The sequence below is a fragment of the Lygodium microphyllum genome, chromosome 28 (assembly GCF_053477565.2).
Source record: "Lygodium microphyllum isolate KBCC chromosome 28, Lygodium_microphyllum_v1.1.10, whole genome shotgun sequence".
Classification (NCBI taxonomy): domain Eukaryota; kingdom Viridiplantae; phylum Streptophyta; class Polypodiopsida; order Schizaeales; family Lygodiaceae; genus Lygodium; species Lygodium microphyllum.
The window spans coordinates 53,512,680-53,536,838 of record NC_141162.1 but is presented as its reverse complement, the minus strand read 5'-3'; the positions used below and the strand labels follow the sequence as shown (position 1 = coordinate 53,536,838).

The following is a 24,159-nucleotide window of genomic DNA, read 5'->3' as shown; positions in this document are numbered from 1 at the left end:
CTAATGTTGGGAAAAATCATACATTCATGTTAATGGTTCTAAACGCAAAAATCATAATTGAAATGGAAATTCAAATCATGATCAATATTACTATATTCATTAATCACAACTACAATAATCCATGCAAGTCATTGTCATAGGTTAATCCTTCCTGATCTTGTAAAAAAAATAAGGTAGGATCACTTCATGTGGATGTTTAAATCATTTATGATATATACTAAGTATGCTTTTTAGGATATTTCTAGCATGAGCACAATGGTCTTCGTCATCAACAAGCTAAACCATGGCTAGTATGACACAAAGACATGTGCACCATTGTCGTGCTATACAACAATTGTTGGTGTCTTTACATGCATGCTATGTATCAAAGTTGATGTTTACTATGAGTTTATAGAAAACACACTTTGTTCTAAGCATGGTACAATTTGCAAGACACCATAGCACCAATGTTTCCTATTAGCTTAGGGCATATTATTTTATAATCCTAAACATGGTGGTGCAAGTTACATCCAATCAACACCAAGGTGTTTCTATCATAATGTTTATTTGATTCTAATCCTAAACATGTTGGTGCAAGATGTATGTAAACTAACACCGAGGTGTTGCTAAAATTGGTGTAGGATGCATGCAAACTAACACCAAGGTGCTACTACTTTTCAACATTGCTAGCTTAGCAAGAGGCACTAGGGCCAAAAACACCCTACAAGGATAATGCTCTTGCACAAAACTACCCTCTTGTTAAGTCATAAAGGTTGGTGCGAGCTTAATGCAAGTACATGAAGGTTGGTCATTATGAAGGATGAGCTTGAAACAAGGCACATAAAGAAAAAATTAAAAGATACGTTAATATGATAAAACATGGAGTTTTGTAGTCAATAATTATGAACTTGAGATATGCTGCATCAAGAAAAAAATTAGTATATTTTAACCAATACATGAAGTTGATACTTATACAAAACAATGAATGATTGTCTACCACCACTATGATGCTTTGTAATCCATAAGCATGAACTTGAGACATGTCGCATCAATAAAAAATTTAGTATCTTTTAACGAACACATGAAGTTGATACTTATAAAAACAATGAATAATTGTCTACCACCACTATGATGCTGATCAAACAATGCAAGAGGAAGAATACAATATCAAGAGAAGCTCTAAACTACACTCCATTGAGTATTAGCCTTTTGTGGCATCAAAGCTTTGCTAGCAACTATAGAAATCAATTATAAGATGGGGAATACACAATAACATGAGATGCAATACTGCAAATCAATTATAACATGGGAAATGAGCAGCGAAGAAAAGCAGTAAAAGTCACCATGGGGAATGGGATTTTAACATTGGGGATTGATTATGTAGTGTGGTATGTAAATCTGAAGGGGCGGGTTAGGGAAAGGATAATTGGGCTACGTGATGAGTTGTGAACTTATTTAGCAATGTCCAAGACGAGGATGAGCATGAGCGATATAATAGTAATAGTATTATTATAAGGGTAGGGTAAGGGTAAAAGGATTGAGGGATGGGGGCTAAGGCTAGGCTTCACGTTTGATGATGGTTTCGAAGTGATGGATGGGGATGCAGGGGACGACCTGGATGAGGGGGATGTGGGGGGTCTGCTTCTTGAGGACGAGGAGGAAGGTGTTGAAATGGCGGGCGCAGAAGAGGGTGGGCGGAGCCATGAGGTGGACGGCCTCCACGGAGTAGGGCAGCTTCAGGAAGTGCTTCCAGGCCACGTGGGTCCACTCCACCGCCAGGGGCTGGTACTTGTTGACGTAGATCTTGGCGGTCTCCGTGAAGCCGCTCTTGTGGAGCTCCAGCAGCACCCCCAGCACGAAGTCCGGCACCTGCTTCGCCGCCTCCGCCGCCCCCTCCCACACCACCTTCACCTTCTCCGGTGTATGCCGCTTCACGCACTCCACCCCCTCCTCCAGCTGTGCCACACATATATAGACGAAATTAACATCAGTCTTGGCTAGGATTAGAGAACATTAACATTGACTTTCGCTCGGATTAATGACCCCCCACACACATACATATATACATATTACATCAGATTTGGCTAGGATTAATGACAACGCTACTGCAAACCTAAAGATGAGTAAAATCCATGTGTGCGCGTCTTCGAGGTGTAAGATTGCAAACCTGCGGATACTTCTAACGCATTATCAGAAATCAGTAAGGGCCTCTCCCAATGAATTTTTAGAAGAGCTACATATGATCAGCTTCAACATGTTGGAAAAATTAAAATTGCGGAATTTTTCAGGATCATTCGCCTTCCTTCTATTGTGGAGGAAGTTTATTCTCAAGCAAACTTCTTTCTAAAGGAGCTCAGTGATCACAGGCACCAGCTGTTCTCCTCTCGATTTTGGACACCACTGTCATACTATTTATTTCTCAAAGAGTTCTAATTAGCAACAGGCTACGTACCATAAAGATGCAGGAAACCAAGGGGTAACTGACCTGTGCAGTTGCATATAGACAGGCCAGAAGTGATTCCATACAAACGACGTACAAATTATAGTATGCGCCGGTGAACTGGGAAAGGAGGAAGGCAAGACAGGTACTGATGCGGCACAATAACAGGGAAGTGCAGACAGGCAAATCGACCACTAAAAGCTTTCTTTTGAAGAGATCAGGTTTTATGAAGACGAGGCGAGCATGAACCATACCTTCTTGTCAATGAAGAGAAGAATCTCGTGAGGTTTGCCTTCGATCTTCTTGTAGATAGGGCCGACCACGGCCTTGACCTTGTTCTCCACTGCATCGAAGCGAGGCTTGAAGGAGCCCGCGCACTCCTTAGCCACCACGTAGATCTTCACCGCGTAGATGGCTGCTATGTTTATCACCACTTCCACCACCCCCAGGTACTTGAAGTGCCCATGCTCGATCTGACAATTTAGCAGACATCATCATCATTCCATTAACCCTATCATTAATCAATTTGCAGCGCGTAATCACGCTAATTACTAGCTATATCATTAATCGCTGCTCACACAATCACACTAATTACCTCCGCGCCGCCCATCTTCTTGCCCTTGGAGATTGCAAGCTGCTTCAATCCACCTGATGATATCAACAACTCAATATACACACCTCGGACACAGTGAGGAAACAACGAAAGACAAGGCTAAGGCAGCATAAATGATCGGTAACACATCACCTGCAGGCAATAACAAAAGGGATTATCGACTTCCTGTGGTTAACCTAATCTGAGTCAATGATCAGCACTCTTTATTGGAATACTATCGATCAATTAATTATAACAATAGGGATCAGCGATAGTGATGGCATGTGACTAGTATCCCTTCTGGGCCGCCCCCACCGCTTGGATCCCTCCACCGCCCGCCACGTGGCAGAGATTCTTTTTGTGTAAGCCTCTTTTACACCCACCGTCACACGCAATCGCAAGATCCCCGACTATATTTGTAAGGTCTTTTCAAACCCTCGGGGGTTTTGTTGTATTACTAGTTTATCTTTATTCTCCAAAAGGATGGAGCTGGTCGACCCTCAAACCAACGTCAGAGAATTCTTGACCCTTAGACGACGACTGTGCGTGACAACCCCCACAAGGTGTTTATGTGCACATCTAATGTGCATGCATTACGGTGACAGGAACGAAGATTTGCACCGCGCTTGTTCTTCTCCTTAGTCGCGTGTTACCAAACATCATCAAATTTTCTTTACATTTCATCATGATGAGTGCTTCATGCTTTTCGTATGTATTCCGAGTAGGTGAAGAAGAACCCTTGTACGAAGAAGAAAGCATCGAGTGAGTGACTCATCGCCACTAAGGGGAAGACGTCACCATTGATGTAACGTCGCTTCGATACGATGGAGATGGTATGGTAACTTTTGCACTCTATCCCTCGACTTCAAAAAGAGTGTAGAAATGAAACATTTAGAATTTATGACTCGTACCTATTTGAAAGGTGATTCATGATAACTGTTCGATCTCTCTTGCTATATAGGTGTAGAGTCTCCTTTGCTCCAAAGCATACTAGCATTTAGATGTAACCAACCTCGCTAGTTCCACCATCATTAAATAGCATGTGCACCAGCAAGGAGAGAGAGAGAGAGAGAGAGAGAGAGGCCTATGTACTTATCTAATATGAACCTCATTAATCATTCCACCATCACTTATTAGAACTACAATTGCATAACTTGTGTTACTAGGACCAAAGGGGAATGGTTTTCAAAGTCTTATGCTTCTGGAACTAAAACACTCATAGTCTGACTCATTAAGATAATTAATTCTTCCATCATCTAGTAGTATATCTCATACCAAAGTGTGCAAACATACAATCACAAATCTCTATTGCTCACTGCATCAATTTGTTCATTGTTAAAGATACTATGGATGTAAGCACCACATACATCTGTAATATTGGTACAATTTAGAGTGTTTTTAGGTATGAATATCTATTCATCTAAAAATTATTACCTTAAAATACTAAATCTAAATGCACTTGAAAATATAGTAAATAGTAACAATAACTCACGTAATCTGATAGTGCACTTTGTGCATTGTGCTTATGCTCCTTGTATTTTATTCAATGCACGACATTGGGCAAATAAGCTCATAAGTGTGATATCTTAACATGCTCCATGTTGGTCATCCTAACCATTTACTTTCAATCTACAAATACATTGATCACATGGACAAGTGTTTAGGATATATTGTTCTAAAATCATAACTTTACAACCTTTATTCCTCAAGGCTTGGTTGCCAATGGCTATGTCTCTTGAGTTGCATGGATAAATAAATACATTTATTGGTTTGGCTTAAATAATTAGACATTGTTATGCACCCTCTACCCTTTTTCTATATATGTGTGCATTTGTCTCTCTGTTCAAACCCTTTTTTGACTTGGTTCAAGCATTATCATCAACTTAAGTTGAGATGGACTTTTTGGCACATAAAATATAACTACACACACACACACACACACACACACACACACACACACACACACACACACACACACACACACACACACACACACACACACACACACACACACACACACACACACACACACACACACACACACACACACACACACACACACACACACACACACACACACACATGCACATGCACATGCCACGCACATGCACATGCGCACGCGCACACACGTGCATGCACACACACACACACACACACACACATGAAGCTTAAGGAGAGGTTACACTATAACATAGCCAAAGAGCTTTTTGCATTAAAACCAACCAAAAGAGCATTTGAAGACTTTTTAGCATGTCAATTAATTGTAAACAGTATGCAATTGTTGCAACAACCAAAACCTTCAAACTAAACATATTGTGCAAAATTAAATCATAGTTGATACAAAGAGTTATCATTTGTAACTAAACTTCACAATGTAGACTTCAAACTGTTAGAAGAAACAAAGAAACTCATGGAGAGTTGAACCCCAACACACAATTAGTGTGCTTAACCGAGGATTTTACCTACACATTTGAAAATAGATGATTTCTCTCTCTCTCTCTCTCTCTCTCTCTCTCTCTCTCTCTCTCTCTCTCTCTCTCTCTCTCTCTCTCTCTCTCTCTCTCTCTCTCTCTCTCTCTCTCTCTCTCTCTCTCTCTCTCTCTCTCTCTCTCTCTCTCTCTCTCGCTCTCCAATCAAAATAATGCACTCCCCTATATAGATACACCCATCCATTTTTGTGCACGCATGATGGAAAAATCCATGTGCATGCAATTAGAATGCGTATGCACATTCAAATCCACATGCATATACACATACTCTCCAATCCCCAAAATGCATGCACATGTTGCACGTGCACATGCACACATGCACGTGCACGGGCACACACGCACGTGCACGCATTCTCTCTCTCTCTCTCTCTCTCTCTCTCTCTCTCTCTCTCTCTCTCTCTCTCTCTCTCTCTCTCTCTCTCTCTCTCTCTCTCTCTCTCTCTCTCTCTCTCTCTCTCTCTCTCTCTCTCTCTCTCTCTCTCTCTCCATGCATGTCTTTAGAAAAAGGTCTACAATAAGAGTCCCCACCCAAAATATAAAAGGCTAACATAACAAAAATGGGGGGGGGGGGGGAGCTATTGATCATTCATCCACGCTCTCCTTTGAAAATTTTAACCTTAGATTTTCACTATTCATGTTTACTCTAAACCTTTTGCCTTTGTGTGCATAGGGGGAAAAGAAAATCATCTACATATGTTCCCTCTTAAAATTTTTTGGTGCAATTCAAATTGTTATTGTAGTTCTTATAGTAATTATCTCCTCTATTTGACCCCCAAAGGATATAACCTTTCGCCCCTTCGACATCGGTGTATTTTGTCATATTCATGTACACAATCTATACTCATTTTCATAGCCAAGTCTTTTACTTAGAAAATTTACATAAACTATTATGAACATAAGTAGTATATTGTTGCTTGTTATGCATGGCTATAGTAACATATTGAGTACTATTCCTACCATCCTAAATCAATATTCTACTACATGCCATATGTATGACTATAGTACAATATTGATTATAGTCCTAACTATCCTCAATAAATAGTCTAGTAATAGCCCATATGCATGGCCATAGTAAAATATTGGTATTCAACCCAAAATATGCTAATTGATAGTCTATTACTAGCACATTTGTGCATGGCTACAATAAAGTGTTGATTGTTATCCTAACTATCCTAAATCAATAGTCTATGTTAATGACTAGCATGCATAGCTATAGGAAAGTAATGATTGTAGTTCCACCTATCTTAAATCTGGGTATTTGTATGAATTCCTCTTTGCATGTGTTCATACAACATGGATTTCAAATTTTGAATAATGCCATAGCATGCACGTGCTTGCGAGCGTGCACATGCGCGTGCGTGCACACACACACACACACACACACACACACACACACACACACACAGAATGGCAATAATATATTGAACTTGTCCTAAAGAACAAATGACATATCATTGTATAATCATACATGTGTAGTACAATTTGTGGAGATATACACATGAATACCAATGTAAAAAGAGTAATCTCTCGAATATATTAGCTATTTATGAAAGTCTTTGGTCCACAATATATTAAATCAATGGAAAGACTAAGATTGAAGCTTGAAAGAGTAAACCATATGGACTCCCCATGAGGAGCTCCACACTACCCTACCACATAGGATATTTTGGACATGATTACATGGACAAGAGGATATGCATGCACATGTCCTAACCTAGGTTGCATTTATATGAATATGGGATTCATATAATTTAGGAAATATGGGACTATTATACAGTGGCACCCAAAGATATGTGGTATAATACACAAACATATAAGCAAATACAAAGATTATCACATTGGATTAAGAAGATGATTAATGAAAAAAATATTATGTACAAAATAGTATTTCCCTATAAAAATGGGGATTTTACTATTCGTATCATGTCTAACCAGCCTTTGAAACCAAAGGACTATGAGGACAAAAGCAAAAAAAAAAGTAAAAAACAATTTGCAATGAGCTATATGCATGTGTGTGTCTGTGTGTTCTAGAAAAAAGTATACACATGAAAATGATGGAAAAAGAGTAATCTCTCAAATGTGTTAGCTGTATACACAAGTCCTTGGTCCACAATATATTAAAGCAATGAAAATACTAGGATTGAAGCTCAAAAGAGTACACCATATGTACTTTCCATGCAAAGTTTGTGCTACCCCACAATATAGGATATTCTACAAATGATTACATGGACAAAATTATAATCATGTACATGTAATAATATAGGGGATTCATATCATTTCGAAAATATGTGACTATTATACAATGGCACCCAAAAATACGAGACATAACACAACAAAGATTACAATGGTGTATTAAGAAGATGATTAGTTTTAAAAAAATCTTTCTTACAAAAAAATTCTCCTTCTACAAAAATGAGGGTTGTACTATTCCTTTCATGTCTGACCAGTCTCTACAACCAAGGGATTGTGAAAACAAAGGCACATGAATATAAAATAATAATTTACATTGAGCTATTTCAATATAAAATATTGCTTATTGACCTCTTATGGGATTAATAAGTTTTAAGATTTTGGATAGTTAGTTTTAAAAATTATTAAAATTAAATTACTAAGTGAAATAATTATAAATTATAAATAATATGAAATAACTAAATAAAATGAAAATTAACTTTAAATTTAATTAAGTCAACTAAAGATATCTTAAACATTAAGTTTAAGTAAAATAAAATTTAAATAAAAATGTATTTTCATTCTATTAAATTTTTTTTGAATATATTTTAAAACAATCTAGAAAATAGAATAATTTTACTTGGTGAATTTCTTCTTCAAGTAGACAAATTTAAGAGTAGGGGAAAACTTAGAGAGTAGAAACAACTTTATTTGATAATTTTGTCTCTCTCTTGATAATAGTGAAACTCTAAATTTGAAACACAAATATTCTTAACATACCTAAGTACAAATAAGTCTAGCATATGTGAAATTATTTTTAAAAGAGAAAGAGAAGATAAAAGACAAAGTTAAGAGCAAGAGATTCAAATGAATCCCAAGAATGCTAGAAGTTAAGTTCTATTCAAAACATGTCCATGCATCATGAATCAATCATAAAACCTTTTGCCAAGTCTACCAAAGTCATTACATAAGATAAAGACAAAGCTCAATGTTTCTCACATTGCATGTATTGCATGTAAACTCTATTGTACATCCAAGATAAAGAGTCCAAACAATCCAAATGCCAATATGTTTAGAGGATTTATTGTTAGGAGAAGCCCAAGTACTTCTCCCGAGAGCACTATGTATTGATAGAACATGAAAAGGTAAACAAAGTCCTTATATGGGACTCAAATACACTTTAATCTTGTGTATTCTTAGTTATTAAAGCAGTTATAAACTGATCGTTTGATGGCTAAACTCCAAGACAAATGGTTCTTGGACTATCTAGACAATGTCTACTGCTACTCAAATCCATCCCCAAGTATTAGATCTCCTGGAGCACCCTCTAGAAGCCTTGATTCACTTATGGTGGCTTGCTGCCCTATTCTAGATAGTCAATGACAGCTTATAACAATCCTCAACAAGAACTTTCATGTATTCAAACACTACAAGATATAGACCTTATACTGACGTTTAAAGCGACGAAAATACAAACAACAAAATTTGCCCCCCTCGTCGCAAAAAGCATCGTTATCAATGACGCCATAGAAACGTCGCTATCAGCGTCGCTATTGGCGTCGCTATCAGCGTCGCAAATGCGACACTGATAGCGACGCCAATAGCGACACAACTAGTAAATTTGTGACGCACATAGCGACAGCAATAGCGACGCGAGAAGTAAATTTGCAACGCTAATAGCGACGTTAACAGGGATAAAAAAAAAATTGTGGCTGCACTACTGTATACAAAGCGCTTGCAAAAAAAAAGAATGTATACTAAAATCATAAAACTGATACATGAAATAAATACATGATCGCATAAAAAGCGATTGGTACAATCATGACATGATATCACTAATACATAGAAAATGTCTACATAGATCAGGCGACTAAAAAATAAAGGTGTGTGAGCTCTAAGGATCCAAGGGCGAGCTACAAATCCTCGTCTCCCGAAAGCTCGTCCCGCCGCAAAGGAGCATCGAACGGACTCTGCAGAAAAAGAAACAACACATCAATCCACCATACAATAATGCATTCAAATATCTCATGGTAACTATGGACAAGAAAGATGAGTGATTTACAGGGCTGCCGCGTCTATACAATCGGTTGATCAATGCATTGAGACTGTGCCTCTCTGCATATCGAGTCTCAAGGCCTATCGGATCCCGATTTGTAATGGAGTGCTGCAAAGAAAACAAAATGCTAACTATTAGAAACATGATTGTCAGTACAAAGAATATTTCAAAAAAACAAACAAGCAAAACAAAAGAAAAACTTACAAAGTCCTCGAAATATGTCCTGTGGCCGCCACTCCCAAGATGATGGACCACTCCGGCCTCGAGTCGTGTCCTCACCACCTCGCGCTGCTGACTCCAACATCCTGGAGAATCTGTAGCCTCCTCCCTTAGTCGGCGCCAATCGTCTACATCTAACCACTCAGGCTTTGCAGCCCCACTCTTGATTGCCTTGCGTGCGTCGGGTCGTCTATGTGACATGTATACACGCATGCAATCCATCATCCAGCCCATAGAGAATCTATCTACTGCGGCTGGCACCAGAAACTCCTCGTGCAAGGATGCTACTATGTAGTCTTTGCTCCCCTCTGGTATGTTCTTCCAATGATCCAGGACATTGTGCCAAAAAACTTGTTGGCACAACTCTCTCATGCGAGCCATCACCCTCCTCCCCTCATCATTCATGATGATGGCTCCTAACCTACTATCAACCAGATATCCATAACCCCTAGGAGTCTGCCTAAGATGGGTCCTCTCCCATCTGCGTCCACGCTCCTGGGCATATCCAGGAGACCCCTCTACATCTGGTGTACCGACGAGGGTAATCTCTCTCGGAGTGGCACCCAAAGGGGTGCCACCCCTGCTGACGGCTGCACAAAAGCCGGAGTAACTGGAGTAGACGTCCCCATAGGTGTGAAGAATCTTATAGGTGACACAGCTCCAGTTAAACGACGAGATGGAGACACCACATCCACGTCTCCACAGCAGCATCTCCTTGATCCCGATGCACTCCCTCCCTCTAGCCCAAGTCGTGAGCGTCGAGATCGTCTGCTCGAAGCTGAAGCATCCGATCGCGCTGAAGCAGATCTAGTAGAGCGCCTTGACGAAGAACGAGACAGCTCCTAGTCTGCCATCTCTCTGAATCTCGTGAGCTGGTCTGGAGACATGCATGCGAAGATGTCCTGCAACTCCTCATCGCTCATCCCTCGACTCATCCTGAAAATGTCACCTGCACAGATAAAAAATGATGTTAAAATAATCAATTTAAATTATACAAAGCACAGTAATATAAATCATCTTAAAAAAATCTATCTTAAAATACATATCTTATGTACCTTTATAAGAGATTGGTCAACGAATTGAGTAAGTGGATGCTCCAAGTATGAAGTATCATATGGTCCCATGTTAATCTCCTAACACAACTCCGCATACACTGAAAGGTCGATAGACATGTCACCACAAAAGAATGAGTCTGTCTCGTTCTCAAAAAATTCTTGGACTCCTGTATTTCCATCATTGTTAGCCGATGCTAGCTCCAAGCTTTTGATGGTCTCCACCCCTTGTAATATCAACCCCTCTATTTGCATATTATCTTCATCTATACTCGGAACATCGCTTTGATCATATACTCTCACACTTCGGGGAGTTGAAGGTATAACATACCACCATCGAGGTTATCGGGGGTTTGGATAGAAGATTACCTGTTCACAAACACGTACAAGAGAGTGATTAACCACTGTGACATAAACCATGTCGTAATACAATTAGCAAGCAAATGACTCCATGCACCTGTTCACAATGGGCTAGCAACACAAAGGTGTCACGCAAATCCGTCCATTTTTTTCCAGAATCTATTTCGAGAAATCCCGATGGACCTCGTCGAACTGTTGCTCCAGCTCCTTCAAGTACCACTTTGAACCACTGCACATCGAATAGTATCATGGAGAAGCTACGGTAATCCACCGTAATAATACTTTGCAAGTTCCCAAAATACTCAATCTCATCCACAACCGTGTTTGGATCCGTTGCTCGTCGCCGGCTCTCTTGCTCGAACATTGCCATGACACCACAGTCCATTGTGGAGTCCATTGTGGAGCGCATTTTGTCAATATGCTCCACGCGAAAATGCCGTCCGCGCGACCACTCTGCACTATATATTTTGTACTGTACATTGAAACACTCAAATTAGATGTCGCATATAAAATTTAGATACGACAGATTCTAAACCCCTCATCACCTTTGGACTACATCCCCTCGAGAATTCCCACTCCTCCATTGAGACCTTTGTTCCTTCGCTGGATGTTGCGGTCAAGGCTCCATGCAACCATTGCGTTGACATAAACCGTGGCATCTCCTCCATGCCTTCGGGATATCGAATCGGTCGATGACGCGTACTACGTCGGAATTCAGCTCGCGCTTCCTCTCGATCTTGCCTTGCAATCTGGTACTTGGCGAGCCACGTCTCCATGGAGGCATGGTGCAACATACAAAAGCGATTCACCTTCTCTTCCATTGAGGCATCCATTCTTTTTTCTATCCCATTTCCAACCACCACATCTCTAGTCAATCTATCATCATCCTTCAGCGTCCATAGAATTTCATTGTCTATGCACTAACGCCTTTGACACCAACCAACCTTCGGCCATGCTACCTTCTGTCCGAGCTCATTGTTGCACAAAGCCTTTCAGGGTTTTCATGAAGTGCTCCAGGAAGAACATCCATCGCGTATGGACAGGTCCAGCAATCTCCACTTCGACCACAAGATGCACAAGAAGGTGGATTTATATCGTGAGCATGCTAGTGGATAGGTATTTCTCAAAGAGACAGATCGTCTCCACTACTCCTCGCCTCCTGGATTCAATAGAGAACGTCTTAATCTCTTTCTGTGAGATCCATTGCACCAAAGTCGACAAGTTGTAAATGGCCCCACAAATTTCTGGAGTAAGGCATCTTGCGATCGCGATCGGTAGGACAAACTATCACAAATGAGAAAGCATTATGAATAATGGCCACTTTCCAAATTGCAAAATGCCCACACTAATTACAATCCATTCGTAGCACAAACCTGACATATCTTATGCCAATCATGGGATTTTAGCCCCGACAATTGGTCGTCTTTAGAAAATGCGGATCTGAGAGAACGCATCATACCCATCAAAGTGCGGATAGACTTGATTACTTGCTTCGCAATGCGCTCTTCTTTAGTGGACAAAACCCAAGGAGCGCGAGGAAGCTGCACGTGACCATCAGCACTCGACTGCGGCCAAAGTGCCTCCATCTTACCTACCTCCTTCAAATCCATTCGTGCCCCTATAGTGTCTCTCTTTCATGTGATGTGGTCCCATAGCAAGCTGCCCACATTCTTGAAAATATGCATGGGATCCAACAAGTGATTGACCTGTAAGTGGGTCCAATATGGCAACTCGTAGAAAACTAAACCGTCGCATTCCATTTGGATGTGATTCCTCGTGGACCATTTTCAGCTCGTACCAGCTTGCGGCGTTCATATGTGTTGGAGGTCGTCCAAGGAAACCTTCCCTGAGTTCATGATCCTCTGGCAAGAAAGCGGCGTGTCCTTGATATACCATCTTCTTCATGGTTCGTGACCTTCGGGAGTCTAACTGTGGCCCACACAATGGACATGCATGATAACCTGAGGTAACCAGACCTGTTCCGATACCATGACCTAGTGAATACTTGATTGAATGAGATGAAATATAGATATTACCAGCGAGAACGGAGGCCTACTCACCTAAGCAGTCTCCCAATCCCGAAAAGTCATGCATCGTCCACATGAGAATGGCTCAAATATTAGCTGACCGCCGACCATCGCACCTGCTCATATCTTGCACAGTGACCCCCTCCTCCCACAAAATCTTAAGCTCATCGACTAATGGACGAAGATACACGTCCATATTTTTTACTTTGTAGCGGCCTGGGACGAGCAAGCTAAGGATGAGATGTCATTTCTTCGTAGAAAGCCATGGAGGGATATTGTAGTTGACAAGGACTATAGGCCACACACTGTAAGAAGTTGAGCGCAGACCGAATGGGTTCACGCTATCCATTGCGAGACCGAGCCGAAGATTCCTTGGCTCTCGCGCAAAGCCTGGGAAGGTAGAGTCAATGTGGTTCCATGCGCACGAATCCGTTGATATTCGTTGAACTCCATCCGTGGACCTATTCTGCACATGCCACGTTGTCAAGCTTGCCAATCCGGACATACGAAACATGTAGTTTATGCGGGGGATGAGTGAAAAGTGTCTGAGAACTTTTTGAGGGATGGTTTGCCCTTGCAAGTCCTGTCGATACCTGTGAGCACCACACTTTGGACATGTTTCCATAGTCTCATATTCTTCTCGAAACAGTATGCAATCATTGATACATGCATAGATGTTATTATAGTCCATGCCAAGCTTCCGTAAAACATGTCGTGCATCATCACGAGACTCAGGCATGGTATTTGCAAGTGGTAATATATGATATTTTAATAACCTGAAAAAAATCATAAAACACCTTGAAAAAGCACAAATGTTTGTAATAATAGTGTCAAAAAAAAAAAAAAACAATGAAGCCTATGTGCACGGTACCTGAATAACTCGGTCACACTCGTATCGCTCCACCCGTATTTTGCTTGCACACTTAAGAGTGCAAACAGTGTCTTCAACCGAGATACTTGGCACCCATCATATAACGGTATGGATGCTTCCTCTCTAAGCGGATCAGATGTCTCGACATCCATGGGAATCAATGCATCGATCATTGCCTCCATCTCAGGCTCCAAGATTGTAGGTAGGTCTGGAAGGTTTTCTGTCTCCTTTGGCATTGACGGTATAGATTGGCCTTGCGAGTGGTAGATTGGCTCCTGCACTCCATCCATCGCACGCCCATGAACTCTTCTAATTGGCCGCAAAGGGTGCACTCCCCCTTGGGACGAGACATCACCTCCCTGGATAGAAAATTTGCCAACAAGACCCAATCTTATTGTATGTGGTTTTCAATTAGCTTGCGAGTACAATGCATGATTGATATTAACTTCAAATTACCGTTTGCTGAAAATCCGCAATTGCCTGATCAATGATCTCATATTAAAACTCGCCAAATCGTCGTACGTGTTCTATAGACAATCGGCGTTTTCGTCTAATTGCCAACTTGCATTGAGAGCAAGGACATGGGACACGCTGATTAAGATACGCCTCACGATCTTGAACAATAAGACCTTCTTCGTTTTCCATCTTATCTACATTACAACAAATGAGGCTCAAATGGATAGCTTTATGGAGATGTATGTCAAGTTGCAAGTTGACCATAAGCTCTTGCTTGAGAGGTTTTAGCCTTTGCAAGAGATTGAGAAGCAAATTTTGTAAAACATTGAGGTTGATATTGATGCATCCATGGTGTTGAAATCTAAACTTCAAGATATAAGAAATGCTTTACTGATTGATGTAAAGAATGCATTGGACATAGTAGTTGAGAGATTTATTGATGTTATATCTCGGCCATATACCATGCTCAAGGATTTGTTTGTCTTGGTAGATAATTATTCATTATTGTAAAAAAAAAAGAATTGGTTCATAAGGTTCATGAGTCGAAGACTAAATGTTTGGACTTGACTAAAAGATTGGATAATGCCTTAGATGCTAAAAGGAAAAGTGATGAATATGTTACTTCATCATTGCAACAAAAAGATTGGTGACAAGGATGCTATGATTAATGAAGTTCTTCACGAGGTGAATATAGAGTTGAAGGGGATGGAACACGATTCTTCTTTGGGATTTAGTGGTGATCAGTCAATTATTGAGGTGTCTTCTTGTGCAACCATTATACCTTATATACCTAGCTACGGTCTCTAGGTTATGTACTTTGAGTATCTTAGAGGAGCTCTACTAGGATTACTTATACAACTGCACTAGAGAGCTTTGAGTATAAGTAATCCATTTATGAGCATCATTGAGGATCTCTTAGTCTAATAATAAATCAGTCTCAACAAAAAGCATCTTAGTAATGTGGTTTTTTTGTCCTAGGTCCATGTATACAAATTAATGCCATCTATGAAATTTATCAACTATAGTAATAAAATTTGTTTCAATCAATTCTACTCATAGTCATAACATTTGAAGAAAATATCCTATGCTCAATTAAAGGGATTCTTCTTCTATAGCAATACTTTTGGGTTCATTTTGATGAAGTACCATAATGACCATTAGCTAGGGTATCATTTTCTTTTAGTCCTTCCGTTGACTAGTTGGCATGATTACTAATTTGTTATGCCTATAAAGTTAATACAAAAACAATGAATTATGCATATCACAATTAGATCCCCTACTTGGACATTAAATTGGATATGACCAATTTTAAGCCATCTTAAAGAGTCACCAATGTACGTGGCCCATGGCAAAGCACATTGCATACCATTATCGATAAGTCTATTATCGTGCATCTTAAATATCCTAATTAGACTTTATAAAGTGTATGACTAATTTTTAGCCCTCTTAAGGAGTCGATGTAATGGTACCCATAAAAAAAGCAAAGTGCATAGCATTACCATAATCATGGATATGTTATCGTTCCAATATATACACACACAGGTGGACTACATCTTGAGTAGACAAAAGCTATCCATTTGAGTATACATCTCTTTCTCTTTCTCTCCATCTCTCTCCCTCTCCCTCTCTTTCTCTCTCATTTCCTCTCCCTCTCACAATATATCCTAACACTCTCCAAAAGCAAAAGGGAGAGGGAGAGAGAAAATGCACTCTCCCTCCCTCTCCCTCTCCCTCTCTTTCCTCTCTCATTTCCTCCCCCTCCCTCTCTTTTCTCTTTCTCTTTCTCCCTCTCTCTCTCTCTTTCTCTCCCTCCCTCTCCCTTTCCCTCTCTTTCTCTCCATTTCCTCTCCCTCTCACAATATATCCTAACACTCTCCAAAAGCAAAAGGGAGAGGGAGAGAGAGAATACACTCTCCCTCCCTCTCCCTCTCCCTCTCCCTCTCTTTCTCTTTCTCTCCCTCTCTCATTTCCTCCCCCTCCCTCTCCCTCTCCCTCTCCCTCTCTTTCTCTCTTTCTCTCTTTCTCTCTCATTTCCTCTCCTAAACAAGCAAAAGAGAAAGTGATTTAAAACTTAAACAAGCAAAAGGGAGAGGGAGAGAGAGAATGCACTCTCCCTCCCTCTCCCTCTCCCTCTCTTTCTCTCTTATTTCCTCTCCTAAACAAGCAAAAGAGAAAGTGATTTAAACCTTAAACAAGCAAAAGGGAGAGGGAGAGAGAGAATGCACTCTCCCTCCCTCTCCCTCTCCCTCTCCCTCTCCCTCTCTTTCTCTTTCTCTCCCTCTCTCATTTCCTCCCCCTTCCTCTTCCTCTCCCTCTCTTTCTCTTTCTCTCCCTCTCTCTCCCTCTCCCTCTCTCTCTCTCTCATTTCCTCTCCTAACAAGCAAAAGAGAAAGTGATTTAAACCTTAAACAAGCAAAAGAAGGAGAGAGGGAGACTCACCGATGAGATATGGCGAGTGTGGGGCGGCTCCTCTTTGCGATGAAGGCTCCTCCTCTCCTTCACGAACAACGGCGACAGCGGCAAGTCTTCTTCCTCTCCTTCTCTTACGACGGTCGTTCTCTCCCTCGCTCTCGCTCTCAAAACGCGAAAACGCGAAATAAAGCCGCGCTGGATTTCGGCCTGTTTTTTTTCCTTGTGAACCGTCGCTATTTGCGTCGGTATTTGCGTCGCTTTTGTGATGCAAATACCGATGCAAATAGCGACACAAATAGCGACGCCGCTACCTGCCATCGCTAATCGCCGTCGCTATAAGCTCAAATCCTTGTAGTGAAACATCTCTTTGATGGTTGGAGATAGTTCCCCCAAGATATGGAACCAATATTCAAGTAATAGAATGAGAGAAGAATTTAAACATAGGGGAAACGTTGGACAAGTGCCAAATGATGCAAATTCAAGGTAGAATTTTAAAGATTGACAGAAGTAGAAGATGTGGATTCAACAATTTTAAGTGGCCGTGGAAGACGTGAATTCATATTACTTCAAAAGATGGACCTTCGCAGTGGTTGTGGATTTCTCATATTCTTTTTGGGTGCTAGATTGAAGCAAGACAAGTTTATGACAATTCAGACTTAAAAACGAACGTGCAAGATTTTTCGGAGGCAAAATTGGGAATCGAAGGCAGGAGGAACACTGGAGGTTGTGGACACTTGGGGGCTCAAATTAAGGAAAGATTTGAAAAGGCATGGCCTTTGGGCCTTTTGGGGGGGGGGGGGGGGGGGCTTAGCCCAAAATTTGATGATTATGGGGAGGGGGGGTTGTTTTTTTCATAGCATGATGCAGTAAACATGCACCATGATGATTCTTGATTAAGGAAGGGTTGGGGTGTTATAGAATTCAAGATACACGCTCGACTTTTTTATATACTTAAAAGATATTTGGTAAATATAATACTAGCACATAGAGAGAACATATGAGAGAAAAGAAAGATGGAGAGAGAGAGAGAGAGAGAGAGAGAGAGAGAGAGAGAGAGAGAGAGAGAGAGAGAGAGAGATTGACAACATATTAGGGATTGGAAGATGGGCTAGTCCCCCCCCTTGTGGATTTATATTATTGACAAGGAGCAAGCTCCTCCGTTACACATAAGCCAATTCTTACTTGTAGATCATGGAAACAAGATCACGGTTCCTTGAACGATATACAACCGGCTAACACTTGCACAACTTGGAAGTTGGCAGCTTTTGATCTTCTTGAGTCTCCTTCTCTCTTACACAAAATGTGTAGGGCTCTCCTCTTGGCGCTTGATTTCAGCAGAGCTTCCGCAGCACTTGCACCTTCTCTTCTCCTCTTGGAACTTGATTTTAGCATAGCTTCCACAGTAGTAGAGCTTCCACAGCACTTGCACCTTCTCTTCTCCTCTTGGAACTTGATTTCAATAGAGCTTCCACAACACTTGATGCTTTTACAGCACTTGCACCTTCTCTTCTCCTCTTGGATGCATGCAAAGTGATGCTTCCTTCACCTCTCCCTTACACCCAAGGAGAGCCTCCTCTTTTATAGGCTTTCAAGAGCTTTTCTTCTTGGAGAGAGAGTTGAGTTGATCTTCATGCAAGATGTGGTTGTTCCACTCTGCAACACTAATTTCAACATATCTCTTTGTGGGTTGTTTGGATGAAAAAACGTTCAACACAAAAGTTGTAGATCTCGCTGTTTCCGATAACTCTAGTGGCCCGTTTTTAGAGATTGTTTTTCTATTGCGATATATTTTAAAAATGGATTTTTCAAAAAATAGCTTTTAAAAATATACTCTTAACTTGTGATCCATGCAACCAGCTTGAGTCATAGATGAGGAGAGTTCATTAGATTGCCTTGGGCCTCAACCTTAAGATTGAATTCCACACAAAATCTTGTGTCATTTTAGACCTTAGAAAGAGAAAATCACTTCTCTCCTCACTTCCAAAGGATCACGTCTCTCGTCTTTCTTAGTGAGCGAATTCCCTCTCTCGTCTTTCTTAATGAAATAATATACCTTAAACCTTGACTTGTAGGGGAGAGGATGACCCCAAATGAATGCAATGCTCATTACACACAAGTAAACATTCCGAGGCATCCCTGGATGCACACATAAATACATATACACAATGCTAATGCACTTCCTCTTCTTAGAACTCAATCCATCTTCATTTATGTATAACTCCTTGGTTCTTGTGTACACTCTTACACTTGGTAGACACTTCTTTCCCTCTTCATAACTTGTACTGTCTGTACCAGATATCCCCGTCATAGTGCTCTGATCACCCCATTAAGTGATGCACTAGGAATATTGATCTCTAAATGGTCTCATGGCCATGCTAGATCATCATCAACACTTAAAGAAAAGTGAGTCATTAATTTATTGACATGAATTTATCAAATAGAGAATGCATAATAAGCAATCAATTTAGTGACATCCCTCTGGCTTCTAAATAGTTGACCTCAACTGTAGAGGGGATACATAGTCCTTAAGAAGATCTAGAAAGTCTTGTAGTTCTCTCTCAGTCATAAACTGAGCATCCAATGGGGGATTATTTTTAAACTTAACCAAGTACTTTTGTAATACCTTACCTGACCTTAGAGTATTGTCCTGATGGTGTAAAATTCTTGTAGGCACAAGGAACTCTTATGTTTCTTCTATGTCAGGTAAATCTTCCTTGATTGGTTCCATTGGAGGTTCTCCAATATAGGGACATAGCAAACTTATATGGAAAGCATTATGAATGTTCCAATGACTTGGTAGATCCAAACAAAAATTCATGGCATCGTTTATCTTATCTGTGATCTTGAAAGCGCCATAATAGCAATTAGAAAGCTTAACCAATTTACCCTTTTGATCTTTCTGCTTCTTCAAGCGAGACTTCTCAAACTTAAGAAGAACATACTATCCCAACTTGAGATCTAACTTATGTCGATGCTTATCTACTTCATGTTTATGCTTCTCTTGTGTCCTTTGGATAGTAGCATATACTTGAGTGAAAGTTGTATCAATGTCTCTAACAAACTCATCTGCTCTGCAAAGATCTTATCCTTCGTAAGAAGAATGGGTGCTAAATGAGGCTTACCATAGATGATCTCAAAGGGTGCCTTACCAGTACTAGAGTGCACCGTATTATTGTATGAAAACTCTACTAAAGGCAAATACTTTTCCCATTCTCTTTGATTATCAGAGACATAGGATTTCAGAAGGTCCAAAATAGTAGAATTAGCACTTTCACTCTGCCCATTCGTTTGAGGATGATAAGAGGACGAAAACTTTAACTTTGTCTCAAGGTTCTCGAAAAGATCTTGCCAAAAGAGGCTGGTCATGCGGGGATCTCGATCACTTATAATGGACTTAGGCATGCCATGATGCTTGAAAATATGAGCAATGAATAGCTTAGCCATATGATCGGCTTTGATTGTCTTTTGCACAGGTATAAAGTGAGCTTGCTTACTGAATCTATCAATGATAGTCCATATTGCATCACTACCTACTTGTGTGCGAGGAAGCTCCATGATAAAGTCCATGGCTATACTCTCCCAAGGCTCATTGGGAATAGCTAATGGCTTCAGTAAACCAGGTGGTTTTTGCATGTCATACTTTACTTTTTGGCATATCTTTCACTCGCGGACATATCTTTCAATATCAGCTCTAAGAGTGGGCCAAAAGAAATATCTTTCCAATGCTTGAGTAGTGGGTAGAATACCCCTATGTCTAGCATATGGAGATGCATGTGCTTCATCCATTACCTTGGGTCGCAATGGTAATGCTACACAAATTGCTTGATGATGATACAAATAACCATCTCAAATCACATAAGGTGTAATCGACTGACCTGAGTTAAGCTTGAGTTAAGCTGATCCCATATGGTTGAGAAGTCGAAATCAATTGCATACATTTTGGGTAAATCTATGAGCTCGTTATGGTAAACAATTGTGATTGCATTCACTCGAGGTCGCCGTGATAGAGCATCTGCTACCACATTCTTAGTTCCAGATGTGTGAAGGATTTGAAAATGAAACATAGATAAGAAATTTCCCAATGCATATTGTTGTTTGAGAGCTTCTTCTGAGTGAGGAAGTATCTTAGACTTTGGCGATCTGTTTTAATAACAAAATCTACACCAAGTAAATAGTGTTTCCATACTTGAAGAGCATGTACCACCGCCATAAGCTCTTTCTCATATACTAGAGCATGTAGCTCATGGTCCTTGAGGCGTCGGCTCTCAAATGCTATTGCATGATGCTCTTGGTTAAGCACAGCTCCAATGTAGCTCATGGTCCTTGAGGTGTCGGCTCTCAAATGCTATTGCATGGTGCTCTTGGTTAAGCACAGCTCCAATGTAATCCCCAGAAGCATCACAGTGAACTTCAAAAGGTTTTTTAAGATCGAAAACTATGAGAACTGGTTCTTGAGTCACAAGAAACTTAATTCTTTCAAAGGCTTGTAGTTGCCTTGATCCCCAGCAAAAAGGCATTCACTTCTTAGTAAGGTCATGTAGAGGAGATGCAACATACGCAAAACCTCGTATGAACCTCCTATAGTATGAACATAGGCCCAAGAAACTTCATGTACAAAAGTAGGTGTAGGCCATTCAACAATGGCTTGAATCTTCTCAAGATCCATTCTCACTGAATTGTGAGAAACAATATGGCCTAAGTAATGAATTTGCGAAAGGAAAAATTCACTCTTCTTAGCATTGACCTATAGTCTATGCTTGTAAAACTCTTGAAAAACAATAGATATATGTTTTCTATCCTCTTCTTCAGACCATGAAAATATTAGAATGTCATCAAAGAAGACACCTGTGAACTTTGAGTGAGGTCTGAAAATTCTCTCCATCATTCGATTGAATGTGGTAGGTGCATTAGTCAAACTAAATGGCATGACTAAGAACTCGTATAGTCCAAATGTCATACAAAAAGCTATCTTATGAACATCTTTAGGTGCTATCCGTATCTGGTGATAGCCGCTCTTGAGATCAATGAGACTAAAGATACTAGCCCCTGCAACTTATCCAAGATATCATCTATCCTTGGGATAAGAAAACAATTCTTGATTGTGATATTGTTCAAAGATCTGTAGTCTATGCACATATGGAAAGAACCATCTTTCTTTTGAATAAGTAAGACTGGAGAGCAGTATGGAGAAAAGCTAGGTTGAACTAACCCTTTTTCCAACAATTCGTTTACTTGTGTTAGGATCTCCTCTTATTGACTTGCACTTACTTGGTAAGGCGGTTGGTTAGGTGGTGAACTGCCTGGGATAAGATCAATTGTGTGATATTCCGGGCGCTTAGGAGGTAACTCTTTTGGGAGTGAATCACTAAAACAATCTTCATATTGTTTAACAAAATCATGTCTATCTTGATTAATTAAAGAGAGGGGTTCTTTTAAAGTCTAAGACTTAGAAGCATTAGTTGGTATTGTGTGCTCATTAGAGGCACCAAGTGCCCTTGAATCGTTACTTTCTTTTGACTCTCTCACAAAAATCATGTACGCAGAAATAGCTTTTTTCATTTCTTTAGAAATGCTAACATGACTAACCATTGGCACATGCCAATCTCCAGCATCAGCAATACATACTATGCTCCAACCCTTGAATTGAAATGCAAGGGTCTTCTTAACAAAATCGAGAAGAGGTCTAATCTTGTAATGCCAAGGCATGCCTAAGATAATATCACAGTTACCTATGGGTGCAAGTAGAAAAGATTCTTGGTCGTGGTAATCCCCAATTCTAAGATTCAACTTCCCTTGAATAGGAGTAGAATTGGTTGTAAGTCCTTCAAATGCCGAACTTGATCCAATTGGTATTCCCAATCGATCCGGTGGAATTTGTAGCCTTTCAACAGTATCTGCTGACACAAAATTATCTGTGGACCCTAGATCAACGAGTATCAAAACTTGTTGATTATTGAGTGTCCCCCAACCCTTTAAGAATTGTCTTTTCTTCTCATTTGAATGAGTGTTAGCTTCCACATTCGGAATAGAATTTGAGGATGGCGGAGGAGGATCTTTAACCACATTTGCTTCCTTCCTTTTGTGAGAATAATCAGGCTTCATATGCCCTAACTCACCACAAAGAAAGCACCTTCCTTCCTCTTTGTGCTTTTGTATCTCAGAGGGTGAGAGATACTTGCACTTCTTCTTGTTACCCTCTGGCTTTGAATATTGGTCATGGGTAAAGGTAGGTCTTCTTCGATTAGTCCTATCTCTTGGTTGATCATAGAGCTGCTCTTGTCTAGCTCTATAATAACTCATCTCCAACTTTTGCGATGTACCAAGTGTATGCAAACTTTCAGCTATGATGGCAGATGCCATCATGCAAGATAAGGTTTCATGTGGATACACCTTCATGGTTCTGTGTGAATGAGGGAGTAGGCCAGCTTCAAACTTTCTTTTCTTCTCTTCACCGCTAATCTCCATGAAAGGAGTAACCTCGAGAAGAGTAGACCAAAACTTGTCCACATAACTAGTGACCTTTTCATGCTCTTTCTAGCCTAGCCAATCCCACTCCTTCTTGATATCATTCTCAAAATCAGGAGCCAAGAACTGAGCATAAAATTTCTTCTTGAATTTTTCCCAAGTCATAGGTTTCCTTCCCTCCAAAATAAGATTCAACCACCAATTGCTAGCGGTGACTTTCAAGTGCATGCCTACATGCCTTAGCTTGGACTTTTATGAGAAATCACCATCAAAAAAAGCAACTTCAAATTTCTTGACAAAGGCTAATGCCTTAGCAGGATCTCTCTTACCGGAGTAAGAGTCAAGCTTTATGTCCTTATCCCCAGAATTGAAAGTCTTAGACTTCTTAAGATTGCTCCTCTTATGGTCCCTCTTTGTCCATTTGTGGATTGCACAATACTTAGAAATAAGAGAGTAGAAACTAGAAGATGAGGAGGAGGAGGAGGAACTTGAGTAATCAGGGGAGTAGCTGGTTGCTGAGAGAGATGACTCCCTCCTTATCTGCCTCACTCAAGGTGAGGTCTTTTTACTCT

General features: G+C 40.4%; 1 protein-coding gene across 1 annotated transcript; it reads right to left on the bottom strand.

The window, feature by feature from the left end:
* Window positions 1–1,151: 1,151 nt before the first annotated feature.
* On the bottom strand, window positions 1,152–3,270 carry LOC148011446 (stress-related protein-like). Its single transcript, XM_087670717.1, has 4 exons — window positions 3,165–3,270; window positions 3,015–3,067; window positions 2,674–2,892; window positions 1,152–1,935 (listed from the first exon to the last, which is right to left on the bottom strand). Exons 2-4 carry the CDS (start codon window positions 3,027–3,029, stop codon window positions 1,537–1,539), a joined length of 633 nt encoding a protein of 210 aa, XP_087526843.1. The 5' UTR covers window positions 3,030–3,067; window positions 3,165–3,270; the 3' UTR covers window positions 1,152–1,536.
* Between the last annotated feature and the right edge of the window lie 20,889 nt (window positions 3,271–24,159).

What these genes read in the sequence shown, in the direction of transcription:
- LOC148011446 (XM_087670717.1), bottom strand. An exon ending in TTCTCTTCATTGACAAGAAG is followed by an intron (nt 1,936 to 2,673) that starts GTATGGTTCATG and finishes TGTGTGGCACAG; the next exon opens with CTGGAGGAGGGGGTGGAGTG.